The 16,684-nt window shown below is 41.4% G+C and overlaps 1 protein-coding gene across 1 annotated transcript in view; it reads right to left on the reverse strand.

The window, feature by feature from the left end:
* Positions 1–10,693: 10,693 nt before the first annotated feature.
* Positions 10,694–16,684, reverse strand: part of TRIB2 (tribbles pseudokinase 2) — a 21,212-nt gene continuing 15,221 nt past the window's right edge. Inside the window, exon 4 of the mRNA XM_010566657.1 lies at positions 10,694–13,044. Coding sequence (XP_010564959.1) covers positions 12,576–13,044 — 469 coding nt within the window. The 3' untranslated portion in view covers positions 10,694–12,575. The remainder of the gene's footprint in view (positions 13,045–16,684) is intronic.

The raw sequence follows: 16,684 nt of genomic DNA on the forward strand, positions 1-16,684 counted from the left end.
CCATCAAGCATCAGTGCGGATCAGGAAGGATCACTGTTGACACTGTCACACCTTGTTTGGTTTTATAAACCAGTAAACCACTCTTATCAAACCAGTAAATTTAAACTTTTCAAAAATCTTCTGCTATTTCTTTTCTCTCATAAATCTGAAGAAGGTGATTGCTTGCTCTTAAGTGTAGTAATATAATATGTAATGTAATATAGTGTTGGATATAGCTAAAAATATTATTGCTTTAAAAAAAAATTTCAGAAAATATACTGGATGGTTTCCCTTGGACTGTTATTCCAAGGCATACTCGGAGCATCTACAATGACAAACAATACCTCAGTTTATGAGATTTTTATGTGATCTTTTTTCAGAGCAAGACCATAAAAAGAAAATTATTCCATTGTTTTCATTTACCCTTAATAGATTATCTTCTGAATACAGTTGCTGAAGTAGATTATTATATTTTGCTTTCCTTTCAAAAGCTGGGTTAAAACCTGCTTAGGTTCTGTGAGAAATGGGTTTTGCAATATTAGGTCAGTTGCAGCTAAAATTCATACATAAAATTTGTTCTCTTCATACAAAAAAAACCCCAAAGAATTAAATTAGAACAGAGCAGATGCCTTGTCTGAAGAATAGGATGCTGATGATCTCCTAAGATAGGACATATTGTACTTGATCCTAAAACTATTCAACCATTCTAATATATTAGTTTTACTTCAGTAGTCAGAAGGACCCCCAGTCCTACGCATATCCAGGCTTTATTATGCTGCTATATACAAACATAGAGAAAAAAAACTGTCCTTGTCCCAAAGAACTTGCAATCCAACTACACATTTTAATAGGATTAGCATATGAATAGTTATACTGTACCTTATTATCTATAAATGCATACTTGTATGTAGAAAAATACCTGTTTGTACACATACTTCTTTTCTTTCCCATGTTTAATATTCTTGTTCAAGGCCCATGGAAACCATCAGGAATGTAAATTTTTATATTGACTTTCTTAGACTTTGTGTCAGGCTAGAAGTAAGATACAGCTCATGATTTCTGGTGACTACAAGGTTTCCATCTGTACTTGAGCTAGATGTTTTGACTCCTGTTTTAAAAACCAAAAGAGTTCCCAGGCAGTGGGTGTAGGGTGCCACTCATCTGCTCAAATGTCGGTGTCTACTCTGGGGTGAGATGAATCGCTCTCTAGGCTCTACGGGCTGTGCTGACCAGGTCTCCATGAACTGTACAGGAACTGAGACATCCTTCCTGCAGAGGCCTAAAGCTCAGGGGCCTGAAACCCACCTGAGAGTATTTAAGGAATCCAAGGACTGAATTAGTTGGTTCCCATTATATTTATACATATGCAGGTAACACAAATTTTCAGTTACAAAACTTGTATATTTGCATGGGCAAGGATTTCCTGAAAAGGTGAAGGAAAGGCTCCTGCCACCTCCCATCAGCTTCCCCCTCAAACAGCAGGCACAGCGTGTTGCAAACCTCCAGCCTAGAGAAATGCCAAACCTTTCCCCAGCTCTTCTTGCTGAAGAAATAAGCTGTGATGCTCTGAAGCAACTGGGGAATACATCCCTATTTCCTGTTTCAGCTTCTCATCCAGCTTGGTGCAGCGATATGCGAGAAGCAGGATGGTACTGTCCCCACCCCCTCTCTTATTTAGGCTTGTTCATTTATGTGTGCGCACACACACCCCCTTATGCACACATGCAGGCACGCAAACTCATCCATCTCCACTTTTACATAAGGTCCTGTTTGCTGAAGAAAGACAAAGTTCCAAGCCTTTATTCATTCAGAATACAATTTTGCAACAGTTACGTGTGTAATTCGTCATGGGTGATGGGGTTACAACACCAGGCATGAACCAGCTGATCTATAGCGAGCTGTCTTGAAGCAATTCATGTACTGCAATACTGTTAGCTAAAGATGAACAGACTGCCAGGATTTTGTTGCTATTTTAGGGAGAGGAGAGAGTGAAATATATCACTGCTCGGACATCATATCTGTATCAAGGCCGAATCTTACAGATATAGTCTTTGATACTCCGGTGATAACCGTTAGTTATGCCAGGGTAATGCAGAGATGGGCATACACCAAATGCCTGAGCTGCACTGATACTAAATGGATTTTTTTATATGTAATTTTAAATCTACCGTTAGACTTTTTTTCATTGTTTATAAACATGCATTTCCACAATGAAAGAAAAAAAAAAAGACCCTTCCCAAACCCCACACACTCTTGTGATAGATATGGGATGGCTCAAGCTGCAAACCCAGCTCTGATTGTCAGCTGGGAGCCACGCTTGTCGTTTGTTGTGTCTGCCTGTTTAAATCCCAGGAAGCAGACACATTTCAAGCTACCATCATGACACTGTTTTCATCTTTGCTTTGCAGACTAAAAAATTAGTGTTAGATCCTCAGCAAAACTATAACACCAAATAAATATTATGCAAGGGCAGTACATAAAGAGGTTATAGAAGGGCAGAATAACATCGTAAAGAGAAAGTATTTGTGACTCATTTTTTCTAATTTTTTTAGTTTTCCTAATGTGCAGTGTACAATTGAAATAAATGGAAAATTTAAGAAATATTCTACATAAGGCAGAGTCCAAAAATGCAGAAGGTTATGCAAGGCTAACTGTAAAAATAAGCAGATGAGTCCTCTAAAACAATATTGCAACATTTTTTGGCTTCCATTTATTGGTTGCCATAGGATTTTTACTCAGTGAGCAACTGCTAAACACAAGGCTGCCTCATACCATAGCTTGGCTTTTAAGAGAAGAAAAACATTAACATTGTTTAATGAACACACTTGTCTGGAGAAGTATTAGCAAATGCTAGGAACTCATTTTCCCACTGCCTAAAACCAGAGAGATTTGCAAGTGTTGTGTTTATTGTGATGTGCCTGATCTGAATCTTCCTCTCTGACAACACGCAGATCTCTCTCCAAAATAAAAAACAACTTGTTTTTGAGGGAAGTGGTGGGGGGAGAAAGTCTAAGAGCAAACAGGTTAAAGTGCTATGTACACAACAGAAAGGATCACAAGGTACCTTTAATGAGCTATTTGAATTACACCAGCTGCTTCTGGAGCCAGAGAGCACATCCTCTGGTGGACACTAAAGGAAAGAAATGGGAAATGCTTTTCTAAAGCATTTAATTTCTCTGCTTAACAGGTGGTGGGTTTTGATTTCACTAGGTGCACATCCTACAGGGAGGTGTAACAAGAGAAAAATAAAATAGTGACATGTTATAAAAAGTACATAAACGCATTTCCTCTTCATCTTTTATTCAGTCTCCCAGTATATCTTGATATATCAACATTCATCATTACTATTTTTTATTATGATGATTTATGCTGTCTCTCTACAGTTGGGTTTATTTCTGGGTTTTGTCCAGCGACTGCTTGATGTAAAAGGCTTAAAGCAGCCCACATGTGCCCATGGCTGAGTGCTTACTCACGTATTACATAAGGATCGGGCCTTTCAGGTTTGGCCTGAAACCCTTCTGGGCCAACAACGTTTGCAAGCTTGTTTCACAAGTGGCCAATTCATAAGAGGGAAGGAGAACCTTTTCCCACATAAGTTATACATGTATTTACATTTTTAAAGGTACCCAATTGTTGACACCTAGGAAACTCTCAAGATAATGAGAGACTAGTGTTCTTAACCTTAGGTTTTCAAAAGTTAAGGTGTTCTGGACCACCCTACATGGATGCCCATATAGATGTGCCCACCCACCGCCATCTGAGATGCTCCAGGGCACCCCACCACACCTCCACCTCTCTCTTCACAAGAGGTCCTTCTTCCATAGCTCCTGTGTCACACCTGCAAGCCTTGTCTAGAAGTCTTGGATAACTGGTGTATCTCAAAAGGAAAAAGACATTTCCGTATATGCAAATGAATGGGGCTCTGGCAAGCAGGGAGGATTAATCCCATCTAACTTTAGACATCTATGTCTGAGCTAGTGATACTGAGCTCCTTTTATAGTCAGCGGAGAGAAATACAGTTGTCAACATTTAGCTGGACAAATCCCACACCCAGATTCCACTTGTGTAAGCCATAACTCCCAGCTTCAATAGCATTAGATGGTGTGAATCTTGCCCTTGTCCTCCCTGTACATGTAAAGCTGGCAATCGGTTTCTCTGCCCCTCTGCGAGGAACTTGATTTAAGAGATGAGAGGCAGAACAAAGCTTGGGCTTGTCTATACTGACTCCAGAAGTGCGGTCAGCCTCCCCTGCTGTGCTCTGACAGGGTAACCTTTCGTTGTGAAAACAATCTTGGAACAAGCTTTGAAATTGCCCTAAATATCACAGTCTTCAGTCTAGTTCTGCAGCAAAAGCACAATGATTCCACCCCAGACAATGAAGCCTACAGCCTGTCTACTAACCTTCTGAAAGAAGGACTTCCCTGCGTCTCCAGGGATTATACCTGTTATTGATTCAGCTAACTGGAACTCAACAGTAAATTGATGGTGTCAAGAAGTTGCAAAGAAATATTGGAAGATGTGGTTTAGACACTTTTTTCCCACTTCTCTGAACAATTGACATCTAACAGCTACAATACTAGAAACATTACTTATGGATGGGAGCAGCAATATTTAGAGTCTCTTAATCCCACCTACCATTAGAAAGAGGATGAGAAGCCTTCTACCCTTTAGAAAAGTCTGGTGCTTCTGAGACAGAGAGCCTTTGGATATAATACACACATTTCTCCCTTACTTTTATGGTGTGCTCACCACTGTGGCCTCCAAATGCACTCCGAGTGACCTAGCAGCACAAACCCCAAGGTAGCAAGCATCACTTACAATTGCAGTTGTCCTAAATAAAAGCAAAGTGTATTGGCAGAAAAGAAAAAGTCTGAACATAAAACTGTTTAAACACAATGACCAAGGGATTTCTCTGTTCTGCAATTTAGGAAAACAGATTACTAAAAGTCTATGATTGCTTGCATAGAATACCCTATATCTGCTACTTTTCTTATCTTTGGGACTTATTTATAGGCAAGACTATCCAAAACCTAAAAACTTAATTTCTCTAAGTGTTACTAACTACAGAAAATGGTGATGATGTTGTTGAAGGAGAACTGTAGAAGAAGGAGCAGAACTATATGCTTGTTAAATGATGGAAGTATGTTATCAATAGATTTCAAGGCATTTTGCAAAATCAGTTGTACAATCCCAGCTTACTTGATGGAAAAAAAAAGGCACAGGCTTCCCCTTGCTCAACTAGCAAATAAGTAGAACTCAAAATACCACTTGGCCCTTGACAGGTCAGCATGCAGAGTTATTCTGGAATAGCTCAGCAATGTTTCTCCTACACAACGGGCAAAGGGCATTATCTTCCTTACCTTTACCTATGCAGACAGACTACTCCAAAAGGAAAAAAAAGAGAGGAAAGACACAATCACTCTGCATCTCCTGTGCTCTGAAGACATAAATGCAAAAATGACCTTGTCCAGGCTTACCACACACAGCTAAATTTATCCTGGAAAAATTTCATCCTGCAGTACAATGTGGGTTATAGTCATGGCCTGATCAATCAGTAGGATTGGAATCAGATGATTTGACTACTCCAGTTTTATCAGCTGCAGTCAATAGCAAAGTGTCAGTGGATTTCTCTGAATCATGCATTTCATCCTGCCTGATGTTCCTTTTTTAAATTAAAGACAGCACATTGCTAACTTTCTGACAAATCTCGCTGCTGTCCTGAGGTTACATGAGATCACTGGTTATTCATGTTAGCAGCTCCTCAGACAGAGCAAAGACTCGATATTCTACACAGTACCAAGAAAACAGATTTGTTGACATTTCTCATCATGTTGAAAAGAAAAAAAAAAAGACCTTTTTTCTTTCTCTGCCATAAAATCTCTGTTGCAATCACGCTATTGCTCTTCCAAGATATGTTCCTTTGACTGAATTATAGAGTTTGTAAAAAGTAACAACTGGTAAAATATGCATGTACTTACTCATCTTGAGCATGTTGATTTGATTGGCCTTGATTTGAGCTACCAAGGACAGTAGGCATGTTATGTAATTTTTGAAGCAACGTTTATTCTAATAAAAAGTTTGTATGTAGTAAAATCTTTTTGCCGTAGTGCAGCTGGAACCCTGTCAGAAACTCGGTACCTAGAAGAGCTGCAATTTTTACCCACAGATACACTCCATCTTACAGCTGCTCTAAAGGCTGTTCACATGGATGAGGCACATTTCTTGCTAATGTGAAAACTAAACTGACTACTTAGCAATTACAAATACTTAGAAATTACAAATAATCTGCAGTTATGGTGATTACGCATAGGAGGGAGTAGAATACAACAAAATATGAAGTAATAAAATGCCCATTGGTGATCAGTAAGCATGAACTCCCCTCTTCTAGCAGGCTGATATTGAGCTTTTAAAATTAAACCGTAACTGCATGGGATTGAACTTTTTTTTTCCAACCCATGATATTCTAATTCTAACTAAAATGCATACCTAAATTTTATCCTTATTTCTAGTGACTGAATTAGATCAAATTTTAACCATAAACTGTTATGAGAGAAACAATGAATTAACTAACTCGGAAGAAAAAAGAAGACTGAAGTAACAACTGGATTGCATCAGACAAGCGGTCACTAGTTGGGACCAGTGGTCCTTACGGAGCAATGAGACTCCTCTTGTGGAAGCACACACAAATATCCAAGCCAGGTACTCAGAGCAAACGCTGAAATTGCCCTTTTAAGGGTAAGCATAGAGCATAAGTGTACACTTAATGACCTCTTTGTATAGCACAACGCGTGTGGGTTCTTTAGTCAGGTCTCAGTATAAGCAGAAACCAGACACTTATCCACCTCTGCCCCATGTCTTGAAGAACTTGGCTTGACCCGTAGAGCACACTAGTCTAGGTGTCCTCTTAGTGCAGGTATTTACAGTTACAGGTGGAAGTGTCTGGTTTTAAGGGTACATTTGGTCACAACTGAAGGGAGGAAGATACCTGTTTTCTGTTGCTTCCCTCCACGTCTCCAGCACACTGCTGCAGTCGGGAGGAGTGAAGGCAGCATAACTCGGACTCCCGTGGCAGCAGCCGGTGCTGCCTGCACGCTCCAGGCAGCAGGCAGGGGCGGCAGGCAGGGGCAGCATCCTCCCACCCTGCTACTCGCCGGCCAGCGGCAGCTCTCCTGCCTTCCTCGCTGACCGATTACACACACTCTGATGAGCATGCAGAAGAGAAGACTGGCATTTGCACTGCCGTGTCACAGCATCCCTTGTCACTTTGTCACTTTGATTGGCTTCATGGAGGCCAAAAGTTCAGATCTGGACCTCCCTGCGAGGAGGGGCTGCCCAACACCCACCTCAAACAAACTCTGTGCTTAACACTGATGTTTGGAGATTAGGATGGGAAAAAGTCAAGACCAATGGTACCTCCACAGGTTTTTTACAGGGGCCTTATCGAGCACAAAGTGTTTCCGTCTTTCCAGGACCGACGCCGGTGTCAGAGGGCAAGTGGGAAGCACGGACTAACACACTTCTTTGTGTGCTGCCTTTGCAGTATGCGTTTTGCTAACCTAATCAGATGCAGATAAACACCTTGCAATATACCGTATAACTGACGTCAGCTTTTTGTGTGCTTGGAATGATGTCAGCACCAGCTTTGCAACTACGCTTTAATCTCTTGAGCAGAAATAAATGCAGCAGCTAACCTATTACTTTCCACAAGCTGCCACACCAAGATTATTCTATTTTTCCCCTGCAGGCTATGGATGTTGCGTGAAGGAGGCAGGAGAGCCAGAACAATGCGATCCACTCCTGTACTGAGCCATTTTTTGTGAGGAGTCTAAACGAATTTAAATCGAATAATAACTAAAATAAAAGACACCTCTCAGCACACAACTCAGGCTCATTTAGACCCTTAAGAAATGGATTCCACTCATTTACAACAGCTCAAATAACATCAGATTAATTTCTCAGGATTTGCACAATCATCACTGTAAATACGTTTTTCCTCACATTTACATACACTCACCAATATACTTAAAAATTTCCAAGCCAAATATGGCCTAGAGTTTCAAACTTGTATAGAGGCCTTTGGGGAGGCATCTCAGGAGGATCACAATTTCAAGCAAATAGCCTCAATTGGCTTAATTCAGAAGTCAAAAAAGCAGAAATGGAGGCATGGTAACTGGTACCAAGAATGTAACTCTCAAGGACATTGGGAAAGTCAAAAGTCAGTGCCAGAACTGGCCTGATTTAAGTTTTGGGGTTTTTTTTTTACTTTTTTGAAAGAAATTTTCCTCAGTCATTTTTCATGTTCCAGTGGAATTACACCATATTACAGGTCATTTATACCCTGCTTTACTTACACTTTGATTTCAACTTGTCTCATCGTGTTACCAATTTTCAACATTTGCTTCTACTGAAAGAATAGGAAAGTTACAAGCTAGTTAAGTTGTTAGCTGTACTGTCACTTATTAAATTAGCAAGTTTTTCATAGAAACCTTAGACAAAACTTTAAGAATAAAGAACTGATCATTACTAATTCTTTTGGTATTCATTATGCTATTAGTCACAGAGCTCACTCATACATTTCCAAATCTCAACATAATGATTTCAGGATGAGGAGTATTATTTTTTCCCCTTCCCAATAATTTTTCCTTGGCATCACATTTCATACCCTTCCTCTCTGACTGCCAGGAAAGTGCAGTTTGGGGTTTTAGGGGCTTGGGTTGGGCTTTTTTTTTCAATTTTTTGTTTCCAGAAACACAGGTTTACCAAGGTTATTTAATCTTTAAGAGAATGCATTTTTAATTGACTTGTTTATCCCTGTAACACGTGCACACCTCAATAAGGCTAAGGGATCAGGTTCTATAACATCACGGTGCCAAAGGAATAATTCTCACTTGTTTGTGCAGTCCTGAGGAAAAGCCTGTAGTTTGAAATCACAACAGTGCTGCACTGACAAAATAAATGTTGTGGTAAATAACAAAATACTTTTTTTTTTTTTCTTTTTAATTGAGAGGGGTAGAGGAGACAGAGGGGCTGGGGGGCCTCTGCTCCCAAAGTCTGCCATCGGGTCACCTTCTGTGAAATGGTTTTGTTTGTAGACATAGCTTTCCACCCTGCACAGTTGTGAGAAGATCATTCCTTTCCCCAGGACTGGGGAGGAGCTAAGCCCATCTGACAGTCTCGGCTCAGCAAAATCCTGCATCTCACTGCAGTTGCTATCCAAATCGAGGGTTGAGCACTGCTAAGAAAGCTGTTGAGGCATTTCTGCAGCAAGCGGTGCTATACCCATACTCCACTAACAGCACCCATGAAGCAGGAATTAAAAAAAGAGCCAGAAATCAGCTGTTTGAATCACAGATCCCCCTCTCAGGTTTCACTTTGGGGACAAGGAAGCTGCAAAATCAAAGCACCCCTTTAGGATTTTATAAAGCTGACTTCAGCTGCCAAAGGATTCTTCCACAGCAACACCAGAAAGCTTTTGCCTTGAATAAAAAATTCACTGCAAACGAGCAATCATTAGTCAGCCACATTTTTCATGTAATTACTGGCAGTGAAAAAGCAAGCGTGCAGGTTGCTGTAAAATAAGGTCTAACTACTTCCACCCAAACAGAACAGAAGCCGTTCACATAAGTTTTAGTGGGGGAGAGGGAAATCCTCACTGCTCCCCCTCCCCTTCTCTCTATGACTGATTACAATCTGCTTTTTTCTATAAAGCACATTTATTGTGGGAGTTTGATTTGAAAGAGTTTCAAGTAATTTAAACTTTGGCTGCAGGCATACAGATCATTTAAAAACTGATCTTCAAGTGTTTCTACATGTTAATAACATTTCTGGTTGGTGCTATAATCAACGGTTTTAATTCTCAACCTACCAACTGAAATATTCAACACATGCCAGGAATTACCTAGGATGAAATCATGTAGTACAAAGTTAGCCAGCCCAACAGTAATCCCTCTGCTAGCAGTTTTGGTGCTATACTCTTATTTTCAGGTGGAGAGATTTGGGGCTGGGGGTTTCTTTAGGGGTGATCAGGAGCCGCCTATAGCTTTTTCAAACTATAGAACTGCTGAAAACAGACTGCATCCTGTTTCAAATCAAAGCCCAATTCAAATGGTCTTTTCTTAATAGATCAGGATTCATCTGTCCTGCTGTGTTCACAAAGCACCTCATTACTCCACATGCAGTTCTGTGATCTCACTATCTGCATCTATAAATTATTATTCAAGATGAATGACAGAAATAGAACCTGGCCTTAAATAAAAGACAGTAAATTAGGAGGTGCTATTCCAGATCCATCCTTTCTAGACTTGAGGGCAAATGCAAGATGCACATTTTTCTAGGACTTTGGAAAGTGCAAGTGCCAGCTTGCTCCATTTTGGTCTCTTTCTTCATCAGCCAAAGAGCCTCCATCACCAAAAAGACATAGTTCTCACTGCATTTCAGTACCCTCCTTGAAAAAGGTAAATGGGCTTGATAAGTGGTAGGGACAAGCCAAAAGAAAACAAACAAAATAAAAGCCAGTTTCATTCATAGCAAACAGTAAAATTTTTGATGAAAAGGCTTACAGTGTTACCTTGTAAATATAAGTGCTAAGCTTTCTCAGCTCACAGGTCTGGCAAGAGCTTGTTAGCAGCACAAAAAATACCAGCTAAATGATCCTAATGGAACAAACTCCTGCAGCATCTCAGACATTCAGTAAGAACATCGTTCACCAGTGAAGTTTAGTTAAATATGCACAATTTTATTTATTGAAGAGATTAGGACAAAAACATTAAACCAAATACATGACAAAGCACCAGAGGCAGTAAAACCCCACCATGCACATCACCAATCTTTCCTCCTATAAGGTACTTATAAAATAAAAAAAAGTCCTTCTTGACACAGCACCATCTTCAGAGTGTAAAAACATTACTCCTTTATATTCTTAGTTACCAAAATAGAACCAAGGCAGGTCAGCTGCAGCTAGCTTTGTCTCTTGATAAGAACTGTGAAACATCATCCTCTTGAGAGTGGGACCATAACTTTCCTGCAAGGCAGGCAAATAGCATCCATACGTCAAATGCCAAGTAGCTGTACGCACATGCCACATACTATAATTAAGCACAAATTCAAGTAACATTTACATACTACAGAGTCCACATGTACCTACCCAAAAAACATGACCACTTCACAAAACGTATACAGGCAGTAATATCAGAACAACTGAGGTACTGGAAACACAAATATTTATGCCAAGAGATTTCAATATCATACAGCAATATAAAAGCAGTAATAAAAACATTTGCCAGTCTAAATCAAATAAAGCTATCTAGAAAAAGAAGCTAAATAAAAAGTTATTTAGGGACAGAAATACCTGAACAGAAAAGAAGTGTGTTAACTACAGCATGTAACATGTCATCCCAAGTCAACCCGTAATTGAAGTACTGGCTTAATACATCACTACTGTGACATTTTCTTCAATAAATAGAATAAGTCTTGACAATACAAAAGGTGCATATTACTGTGTATGTTTCAAGAGGAATATCTGTAATATAAATGTTCAGCTTATTAATACCCTCTTATTTCTTATTCTGGACATAAACAAAAATCAAACCCAAACAATTCTTTTCCCAAGTTGAGAGGAATTCAAAGAAAAAACCCACAATACTCTTCTTCAATAATAAAAAGCCCTCTATTTACACGTGGGCCAGTCGGTTAAAGAAGAGATCGGTTCTCAGATAAAGACACGATTAAGGGCTTTCTGCCCCCTCTAGTCATATACGTGCAGCATGGCAGATATGGAAGCCAGTATCTCATATCTTAAAAAAAAAAAAAAAATTATACAGTTTTCTTTTTTTTTTCCCTATTATAGCAGTAATGCATCTGGAAGTTTGAGTTATAATAGCTTCCTGCAACAAACCATTTGACACAAAACAGAACAGCTTGTTAAATGACAGTTACTTCCCCTTAAGGGAACAAAGCATTAAAATGTCATTTCCTGACAAGAATATTAAGTAGTTTATTTAGAAGAAATGAGTTGAAAATAGCTATCAAGAGACATGAACTGAAATTTTGTTTGTTTTTAGCACCCACTTTTCATGTCCGTCTTTGTGCACCTCATTTTTTTCTTAAATTAATCCCATTAATTATTAGACATCCGATTAAAAAAAATGTTAGCCAATTGTACTTTCCCTGAATAATGGCTGAAGTTAAATATCTAACAGTGCGATGCCAAGATGTGAGCTGAGGCAAAAAAGTTTCTATTTGTTGTGAGTTACCACTATTTTTAATGGAACAGAAACAGGAGTGATACAGCTGCACCAGAATTGGCATGTGCAGTCTCCTTGGCTCCAAAAAGGTGAGAAGCTACAATTGCTCCATGCTGCCTTTTCTCCTCCAAATCAATCTAACCTGATAGCAAGCTCCCCCCGCCCCCCCAATCTGTCCCCATGCTACATTTGTTATATTAGCTCCTTGTGGAGGTTCCTTCTCAATCCGAGGACCTCTGAGTGTCTTTTGCTACCAAGCTAGGCTGATGTAGGATGTGATTTAACACGGTCAGGAAGGGCTCCTTCATGTGTCCATCTCCAGGTTGTGTACCTTCTGAACACCAGTCTTTGTGCTCAGTTAAAGAATGGGTCCAAGTCTTCTTCCATGTTGACATCAGGCACCAGCTGATCTGATACTTCCTTAGCACCATATCCTGAATTCGATACATTAAAATCTGTAGAAAACCACGGATGGTCCAGAATTTCCTGTGAAGTCAGCCTTTCCGATGGCTCCCGACGCAGTATGCTACGTATGAGGCATTTCGCCTTGGGGGATAGAGTTTCTGGAATGTTAAACTGCCCACGACGGATCTTGCTGAAGAGGGAACTAGGCTCAATGTCATGGAAAGGATAGCGTCCAACTAGCATGGTATAAAGCATGACACCTAGACTCCATACGTCCGCTGCTTTGCCAGAGTAGCTGCCATTTGTGTTCAAGATCTCTGGACTCACATAGGCTGGGCATCCATGCTTATCAGAAAGAGAGTCATCATTTCCTCTTAAAATATAAGCATCTTCTAAGCTTTCCAATTTCACTCTAGTCCTGCAGGCAAAAAAGACCAAAACCATCAAGGTAAGTAAACATCAAAACACAAATTCCTGGCTGCTAAAATTACATGGTTATATTAGTAATACTCTACAGTAAACTCAACAACCGCAGGAGTGCCTGAGTTTAAAGTCCCACTCACAGCACTTGTTACAGATAAGCGATACTGTCTCTTCTATACTGGTTAGAGATATTAGAGACATATAGGGAATATTGCCACACACACAGCTACAAGATTTCAAATACAGTTATGTCCGGTAAACTCACTAGCAAGGTCTTAAAAATAATTGCCATGTTCATGTGTTTGGTAAATTTTACATAGACATGATTTCCAAAAGGAGACATAAACCTCAAGATTTTTTCTGTGTTGGCTGCACTCTAATGTACCTGTGTAGGACGCATGCCCAAATACAAGCCTAACCCTAACTAGACAAGATTATTTTGACACCTTCACATTGGTGAGCAGTTACTTGCACCTGTAATTCCACAAGGTCCAACAGGAATAAAATGGTCACTCTGACCCTAAATGATCCCTCTGACCAACCAACATTTTTCTTTATCCCAGCATTAAGGAAGAGCAATTTTAACAGATTTCAGTCTTCCTAAATAGACCTCTGGGCAAAGGGAGATCAGGTGAGCTGAATGCCGCCAAGATTAACAGCAAGCTTATCTACCCAGATGAACCAAAGGAGATCCTCTCGTTGGAATGAACAGAGAGGCTAGAAAAGGGCTTGCAGAGAGATGACAGGGATGCCTTACCTAGATTGCAAACTCCTTCTGCCTGCAAAGCACCGTGAACTTGTCATTGTGCTGCAGTAATTATCGCTGCAAGAGAATTTTCTTCCCTTATTGATATCACATAGGAGCAGAGAAAATGATGCTGAGTTGCTTGTCATAGCACTAGATGAACATAACCTTTCTTTCCTTTTAAATTCTCACTGCTATCATCTGTAAGTATATTTAAAAATCTGTCCCTGTTAAAGGCATCCAAAAGGATTACCGATTAGCCTTTCGACTATTTGCTGGCAATGACTAGTTTTGAGAGCAGAATCACTACAACGCAGGAGGCCTTGTCCCGTGCATCTGGATGGAAGAGTGACCTAGCAGTAGTGCAGGCTTTCTTTTCAACAACTCGGGATCATAACTCAACTTTAGGCATTACTGTCCTCGTCCCTCAGCCTCACCGGTCTGTAGGATCACTCTTATCCCTGTGTCATGGCCACGTTCCCATACCGCAGACATTCACAGGCAGGGACTGAACTTCATCCCAGAAAGCAGAACTTGCATCTCTTGACTAAAGCACATCATTTAACAGGCATTAAAACAGACAAGGAGAGCCCTGTTTCTTAAATGTTTACAGAAGACAACATTGCTCGGGCCTGAGTTGCAAAAAAGACAGCTGGGCCAGCTCTGGCTTAGACCGGGTTCCAGGGCAGCTCAGCACTATCTTCTTTGAACCAACAGAAGAGCATTTTACTCCGTGGAGTACTCCCGAGGCAACTGTGCCATAAACTCTCATAATGACACTTGGACCTTTTCAACAGCTAGAGACGTTTACCAGCAGAGGTGAAAGCCCCTTTGGCAATGTGCCTCGAATCAGGAAGTCATAAATACAGAATTCAGAATACCTGGCTTCCAAGCACAGTGCGTCAAGGCAGCTCCTTCTCTTCTTAAATAGGCCAGTGTTTTCTCCTCCAGTGCGGATGCTGACGGGCTTTGCGCAACACACCTGCTTCCTGATTAATTACCCACTGCCAGCCTAACAGCACTTCTCCTGGCAATGGACAACCCCTCATTAGCACTCCAACAATACTTTACAGCAGCAATACCTCACACAGGAAGCTGGCTGCAAGGAGAAACTTAACTACCATTATCAAGACCACAGCAATTTCCCTCGGTACAGAGCTCAGAGGGTCCAAAACAGGAGAGTGACTAGAGAAGAGTCCTTTCATGGCGCTCAGCTTCGACACGTTACTGCACCTGCACAGCATGGGAAGAGCAGCGAGGAGGAATGCCCAGAGAGAAAAACACACCTAGGAGGGCCGAGAACAGAGAGGAGGAAATGAAAGGGAAGGCAGGGACATGAGTTGTGGTTCCATTTGCATAGCCCACCTCAGTTTTTCCATAGAAAAGTATGTGTAGCAATAAAACAGTGAGGCCAGCTACTCAAACATGCATTAAGTCACTGAACTGCCAGACAGGAAAGCATCGACTCACTCCTGCTAACTAACAGAAGCAGAACACACACACACACACACAGGGAGCAGGGCAGAGCATGCTATTTATAAACAACTTACAGGAGGGAATTCACCCCCCACACATGCTTTCCTGCCATCCCAGCGTCAACAGCGCAGGGAAACGCTGTTTACTGTCCCATCCTATTTTACATTTCTGAGAGCTGCCGAAGAATTTAGAGAAACAGTTCAACGAGAAGCTTTTATATTACAGAAAATTATTGGAATTCCCTAATCTCTTATTTTCTACAATGGTCGCAGTACAAAACCACAAAGAGCTGACTGCAAGGTGTGTCAAAAAAATTCATCTTGTTCTCCAACAGGAGAAATCGTTTTTTGATAATAAAACAGAAGCAGCATACAAAAGCCTTATCTCTGTCTTGCTTTTCCTGCAAGGTGGTGCAGCCTGCAGCCCTCCGTGCATGCTACAGCAGGTTTTGTTTAAGCAAGCAAATGGAACAACAGCTGGCCCTTATCTGCCTGCTCCTCCATAAGCTGTGGCCAAATGAAGCAAACACTCTAACCAGGTTTTTCATCCTGCTGAGTTGACAGGCTTTGAGGAAACAAAAGGTCCCAAATTAAACAAAAGCACAACCTTCAGTCCTCCTCCTCCCTCCTTGCCAGCCCCCAAACCCTCAACCAGTAACACCCTCGCATACAAGGTGCAAGTGGTGAAATGGCTCCTCTGCAACGAGGCGGTGCTCCAGCGCAGGTCGGGCACCGGGCACAGCACTCGGCGCAGGTACACGTTTCCCTCGCGAACTCCAGGAGCCGCACCTCTTGAGCACGTAGTGCCAGACAGACAGCCTCAGCGTGACTTTCTCCCCCTCCCAGTTACCACCAGAACCAACTCGGGGGTTCCCATTTTCATTTGTAAGGCTGGGTGTCTTTGCAGAAGGTGACAACGCAGGTTTTCCATCCTGACAGCAAGGAGAGTGCAGGAGTAAGGGAAGGGCTCGCCGGCTCGGCACAGCCAACGCACAGAAGTGCCCACAAGCTGCTGCTGCCAAGGGTCCTGGCTCGGCTCTGCCGGCACCCCTCACCGCGAGCCAGCACCGGGGCTGGGGAGACCCACTCCAGCCTCTTTTCACCAGTGACGGATGACTTCACATGCCTCAGCCTCCCATACAGAACAGTCTGTAATCCCACTACAGTTGGGTAATACACAGGTGTAAATGACAAGTCTCGCTCCCCTTTTGCAGTCATTTCACCTTTGGTTTTTTTCAGGCAATCAAAAAGGAGCAGCCTGGCTCAGGAACTGCTATTTCCCAGCACGCAGCACCCCATCTCTGCGAGAAACAGCTTCCAGCTCTGGCTGGCTTTCCCTTCCTCCACTTTTCAAGCATTGCCTAAAAGAGCTCTGTTTTCTGCAAGCCAGAGATTATTTTTTTTGGGGGGGGGGG

Source organism: Haliaeetus leucocephalus, unplaced genomic scaffold (assembly GCF_000737465.1).
Source record: "Haliaeetus leucocephalus isolate CR32 unplaced genomic scaffold, Haliaeetus_leucocephalus-4.0 Scaffold217, whole genome shotgun sequence".
Taxonomy (NCBI): domain Eukaryota; kingdom Metazoa; phylum Chordata; class Aves; order Accipitriformes; family Accipitridae; genus Haliaeetus; species Haliaeetus leucocephalus.